We start from the raw sequence: 6,411 nt of genomic DNA, 5'->3' as shown, positions 1-6,411 counted from the left end.
AAAAAATTTTGTCCCCCCCCCCCCCCCCGAAGATTGAAATTTCAATCCATAAACCTTTGGAAACACTTTTTACACGCAGACACAGCATTTTCACCCAAAGTGAAAGAAATTATTTCCTTAGCACCAGCAGCATATTTCCTCAGTCGGAATTTCAAAAGGGGTGGCAGTGTTTAGTGTTGCTTTTTCAATGACATCGGCTTTACTACTGTTTTTTGATGTTATATCGGGAACACCGTCAATTATTATACCTCGTTTCGAAGCTTCAGGGTGACGCTTTAAATTTGCCTTACGGCGATGATAATAATTTAATTTAAATAGCCGCCGTCATTTCTTCAATTTTGGAGCCGAGAATTAATTTGTACACCTAGTATATCTACGGATTAGGTTAACGAAAAACCGGTACGTGTCTCTTTTTAATATTTCATCACGGCTGACATTGGCAATGAACTCTGATAATTCGTCGGCGTTAGAGAACGTAAACAATGTAGTGTCGAGCAGGTTTATTGGGCAACTTTAAGTATGCAAATGTTATTGACAACGCGTCTAATTTTTTTGTTCAGCTGTAACCATATCGTTGAACATGGATACTTGATGTAAAAGCTGCGTAACTTTGACAAATGAAAAACAAAGTAATTTTACGTTGTATTAAGATTTGTCACATGAGACTCTTCGAAAAAGTATCGCTGTTAATATTTGCGTATAGAGTTAAGTATAAAGAGAACGTATAATTTTCGAGAAAAAAAAAAGTAGTTTCACGTTTCATTAAGATTTGTCCCATGAGGTTTCGAAAATGTATCACTATGAGTGTTTGCCATAGAGTCAATAATAAAAATTACCTATATTCTTGAGAAAAAAAAAATGTTCACGTTTCATTAAGATTTGTCCCATAAGACTTTGAAAATGTATCACTATGAGTATTTGCCTAAAGAGTCAGGTATAAAGCCTACGTGTATTCTTGACTCAGGAGAACCGCCATTATCTTAGTCCTAACTGTACGTCAAACAAGAAGAAAATCTCTATTGAAAAAGCTGTTTAGTATTGTTGTCTTGGCGCGATTCAGAGCGTTTTCGGTGAATCGTAATAGGAGTTTCTGAGAAAGGTTAAGGAACGAGACGTGCTCAGACTTCGGCGTGTCTTCAGAGCGCATCGATCTGCTCAAAAAATAGCAGCCAATTTCGCTTGGAGGGATTTCTTGGAGCAATTAAGTCCTGACAGGAATTTACAGAGACTACTGATGTACAACAATTTACGTTTTTCGTTTCTCCCAAGGGATACTCGAGTCTGTTCTCGCGAAACCGCAGACCGGCACTTTCCAGAGAACCATAGCGCATAAACAAACAAGCCGTAAGTACAATGTCAACAGAGAGAAGAAGGAAACAGCCATTAGTTTTTCAAAGAACAATTTCATTCACCTGTCTTCCCGCTGGTCTCTGAATAGCGCGAATATTACATTCCGTGGACGCTGCGGATATCCCGTATACGTGCGCGAGAAACGAATGCGCACCCGGCATGCAACGCGGCAGCGATCGTCGCGCTCCGCGCGGGCAACCCGACAACTACGTGCATAGCGAACACCAATGAGTGGTCCGTAGCGACACAGTCGAGGCGCTCGCAAGCAGCCCGGTACAAATGCCCGTCATTGTTTTGCAAAGTTCAACGTCTTCGAAGAGCAACCGTACTTACCCGGCTTTACTCGTTTACATTAGACTCAAGTACGATTATACGCATGATCGCATACGCGTATCAGGTAAAAGCTTACATGATTCACGCTCGATGGCGTAAGATAACGAGACGGGCTGTCAGACGAATTATAAATTCAACATGGCCGCGTTGTGTCGTACGTTTCGTTTATTCCCCCCGAGACGCGTATCTACATTGCTTCTTCATCGAGTCATGTATTACACGGTACACAGTGTATAGCGTGCTTCATGGATTTGTTACGTCACACGGAAAGAGCCATCCTGACAAAAGCCGTATTTCAGTTGCTGAGTTCCTGAAGGATGTAGACACAAGGGTGTCCAGCGTAATTTATTCTACCGTATGCATATGAGGTAGCAACGTCGTAAGAAATTAGTAACAGACGTGAGTTTAACGTAACGCTGCTTTATATAAATATATATTCACACACTATACATACTATGAGAACCGCTAGTCGGGAACTTCTGATTTAACAAATCCACGAAGATACGTTTTCAAGTAGCCGTTCCTACTTGTGAATCTGCATCGAAGCGATATTTAATTACTAAAAGTAATGGTTCCGTGTGCAGTTCAGCTATCTGGATTTTCAATTTATCGTCGTATCTCCATATAATACCTGCACGTTGGTACCAGCTTCAGACCTGGATACCTAACCTATATGGTGCATAACGTACATAATCGCAGACAGTCACCCGTCCAGAAGGTCGCGTCGTACGAAATTGAATCGCGGCTGAATAACACTTCTGCCTCGTCAATTTTCAAACGATTCTCATTCGAACGCAGATACATACGATTGCGTTCGATCGTTCAGTCAGCCGATAAGCTCGACAACCAGTGTACGTCCTTTCATTGTTCTCGCGTTTCTTTTTCCTTGCTACTCTAGAACTGTGGCCTTCCATACGTCCCAAGAAAAGCTTTCGCGTGCGACGCTTCTGTACTGGGATAAACCAAATCCTTAAGGCTCGTCTCCGTAAACGCGATACAATGCATTAAGAACGAGCAATCCCGCTCGGAATACTTTTAGGGATCTGTAGACCTTATAGAGTATGTATATATATATGTGTATATAAGTCATGTTTATCAAATAAGGACGAGTAGGAGGTACACATTTTTAAGGCATATGACAGCTGATGGTATTTTCGAATTTGTTCCGACATTAGCACGCGACTATCGCGAGATGCGAATCACATTGAATTTTGCGATAAGTGCATGTATCCTGAATATCTGAAACTCTACAAACTTTATATGGCGTTATCACAATTTTTTCTTTAGGCTATTCTCCCGAATTATTGTTCCGTATCGAAGATATTTCTAAACGCTTATAAAAATCACGAATTAGATTTCTAGAGCATTTATGAAAATTCTTATACGATTCTTTTACAAATTATTAATCAATGACATTGATAAAGATAATAGCTCGCAGTGACACTTCCATAGCTAAAAGATAAGCTCGTCTCCGTGTGTGAGTCGTATTTGTGATAAGTATCGCTATTATCATTTTTGTCCTGCCTTATCGTCAGGAACTTCTAACAGAAATCCTTTTATGACGCTTTAAAACTTTTATTCGCGACAAGAACTCCACTGCTCGAATACGAATCTATACGTGTAGCCTAACGCTGCTCGGATTCTTTATTCCTAAATTTGTGTGACAAGGCAAGATATTTTTTGTAGTATCCTAACAAAGATTTAACTCACCGTGACGTTTCCATTGTTGAAACTTGTGATAGAGAAGACAGGAGCACATACAGCAAACACAGCTTAAGACCATCAAAGTCAAAACCACACCGACCCAAACGTCAGCCAAGAATTGTTCGTACTCAGCCTCCGTCATTTCTCTTGTCTCGAACTCCTGGACCACCTCGGAAACTACCTGTACAAGTGTCAAGTTGCCCTCGATTCCGTCGTCGGCGACTCGATCCACCGACTCCATCGTTAGCTGTGTCACATTTAATCCGTTGAACGGCGCCATTTTCGTATCTTCGATGCACGACTGTCGAACGAAACTTGGAATAATACGATATTGAAAAGTTCGTCGTTCACGTTAAATCGGCTGCAAATAGATTTCGGTACACTTCAAAATGGCTGAAGCGTCTGATATCGTAGGAAGGTTCGTCCGTTACACTCGGATTTGAATGTCTCGATTTGCTTTCTCCTCGCTTGAAGCCACAGACGGATACAGCTAATTACACTTCAATCGTTCACTCTGTTATATTATGCAATTCTCAACACTATCGATCTTATCACGTATCGTCTATTGAGTATCCGGTATCTATTATCGATAAGAGCGTTCTTGCTATTAATAGCCTTTATGCCCTTTGTTATGTTTTCACGAGACAGTCACGTGACAACGGCTCGATGCGTCTGAGAGCCAATGGCTATAGGCTGTACGGTGTAGCTATAGTTTTTCAAATTTTCTTTTTATCCTTTCGCGCCTCTTTTCACTGACGCGTCACGTATGCTCTATATTAAAGAGAGAGAGAGAGAGAGAGAGAGAGAGAGAGGGAGACAGACAATGGAATCCTTGTGAAGTTCAGGAGAGTAAATATTTGTCAACAGTCAAAAACGAAACTCCTTAGACTTACGACCTTCAAATATTTACGTACACAAACAAGAAAACCAAGGGAAAATTCTTTTTCTCTTTTATCTTCGTTTCTATCTTCTTCTTCCCCCTCGGAAAGCTTTTCTCTTGTATTCTCTTTTTCCTTTGCTCTCTTTACCTCCTTTGTAGTATACGCTTTAATATTATATGTGCGTATAAATAAATATATATATATACAGCTGCAAGCTAACCGTCGACAGTGAATCTGGGGCTGAAAAATTTACACACTTCTCGCGATGGATCTTTTTACCGTTATTTGCACGCTTTTCAAGCGACACAAAACCGGGCAGTTCGAGACATTTTCGTAAAGATATTTTCACCCACTAGAACACTTTAAATCGTATTAACTTCTTCTCACGTTATATATTTTTTAATGCACGCTCGATACAAATTCTTCGAAAATTCGTCTCCTTCGGTCCCAACCGAATTCTACACGCCGTAACCCGATGTTGTCGCTTCAAGTCGCGCGCTGCTTCTGAACGCTCCGGGGTGGGATCACTCGAGATATACTCCTCGGCTCCACGCTAGTCGTCGCACGGACGTACCCGCGCACGCTTGTACCGACAATACGTACTCAGAGGCAGGGATACCAACACTCGTAAAATTTACTACCATCCACTCCATCGGCGCTATACACTGCTTGGCCTCTTCCATATTCCACTACGGGATCACGAGAGCCACTTACTTTCTTTACGCGCTAACAGCGACAAGTCAGCGCTTAGTCACGTTTGACAGTGTCACTCGGTCAATCGGTCGCAGTAAAGCGGTTTTACTTAAAATATATTTTTTTACTAATAATTTTCATAATTTTCTTATCAATCACACTGAACGCAGATTCGCTTCTTTTTATTATACGTCCTTTGCATTCGGGACCCTACGCTCTCGAGGAATTGATCTATCAGACGGTATTTTTACTGTACCTTACACACATAACCTATCGATCCGTCGTGTCCCGGTAGATAAAACGCTTTTTCAAGATTTCGAAAATACGCAGTGTCACCTACGGCTGTGGAAAATTTATCAAAAGGCTCTTTTCTTTTCCCCCTATCTTCGGGAGCTTTCTATGGCGTTTGTATTTCCCGCGCTGAGGGGTCCCACCAGCGGATGAAGAACGAGATTCGTATCTCGCTCGAGTTTATATGGGTTCGCATTTTGACAGACTGGTCTCTCTGTAGGGACAGATGTTTTTCTTGCGGCAGCGTGATATTGCGTAATAAAACCGATATCGTCATCGATTCGAAAGGAAGACGGAAATTATTTTTCATGTTAATAGGTACACCATGGGAATAACGAAGTAGTCATATGTTTTTTGTTTATAAACAAAACTGACGTACGGGCTATGGAATTCGCGAATTTATTTTACCACGCTAAATCCCTGAAGTTGCTTACAGATGCATTACGATAAGGTCTACCTTTTCGAACAAAGTTTCACACACAAGGTAGTAAATACAGCACGGAATTCTTTTTTACTTTGGTGACGTAAACGCCACGTAGAAAACGTTCGATCTTACGATCGATATACCAACGAAAGTGTAATCGAAAAAGATTTTGTAAAATTAATTCTTCACCAAGAAAATTTTTTTTGGAACAATAAGTTACGTTCTTAAAATACCACAACCCAGTCAGCTTAGGTTATCGGTAGGACATTAGTATCGTAACAAATGATGGGATCGGAGTAAGGGGCACTTAGTTCCGCTATTTTGTCTATAATCCTTATCAGGGCCTTTTCGATGACCTTATTTTTTTTTTCAATCTCCTTCCCCTCCTTTACTTCACTAATCCCCGCTCGATCGCACGCTCCCAGCAATTTCCAATCAGTCATACTAATTCGCCTATACTTTCAAGCGGATCGGCTGCCCCGTAAAAGGCAGCTGGAGTCGAGATTTGATTCCTTCGGTTCTACGGAGACGAGAGCTACAACAGAAATCAATCACCCTTATAAAACACTTTGCGGGTTCAGATAAGACCACCCAGTTCCTTTGCCCCCCTTCGTTATTTCAGACAATCCTCCCGCCCTCCCCCTCACCAAATTAAATGGAACGAACTGATCCGAATCTTCTTCCGATAGCTTCGAGGGAAACTCTAATGAATTTCGACGCCTCCCCCCCCCCCCC

General features: G+C 41.5%; 2 protein-coding genes across 2 annotated transcripts in view; one reads left to right on the top strand and one right to left on the bottom strand.

Annotated features, from left to right (window-relative positions):
* Nucleotides 1-4,812, bottom strand: part of LOC107264434 (protein commissureless 2 homolog) — a 17,862-nt gene extending 13,050 nt beyond the window's left edge. Inside the window, exon 1 of the mRNA XM_015732669.2 lies at nt 3,394-4,812. Coding sequence (XP_015588155.1) covers nt 3,394-3,667 — 274 coding nt within the window. The 5' untranslated portion in view covers nt 3,668-4,812. The remainder of the gene's footprint in view (nt 1-3,393) is intronic.
* The window catches only part of LOC107264433 (retinol-binding protein pinta), a 39,813-nt gene that overhangs the window by 12,259 nt on the left and 21,143 nt on the right, over nt 1-6,411 (top strand). The window lies entirely within an intron of this gene.

Source organism: Cephus cinctus, unplaced genomic scaffold (assembly GCF_000341935.2).
Source record: "Cephus cinctus unplaced genomic scaffold, Ccin1 Ccin1_scaffold0169, whole genome shotgun sequence".
Classification (NCBI taxonomy): domain Eukaryota; kingdom Metazoa; phylum Arthropoda; class Insecta; order Hymenoptera; family Cephidae; genus Cephus; species Cephus cinctus.
This window is presented reverse-complemented; position numbering and strand designations above follow the sequence as displayed.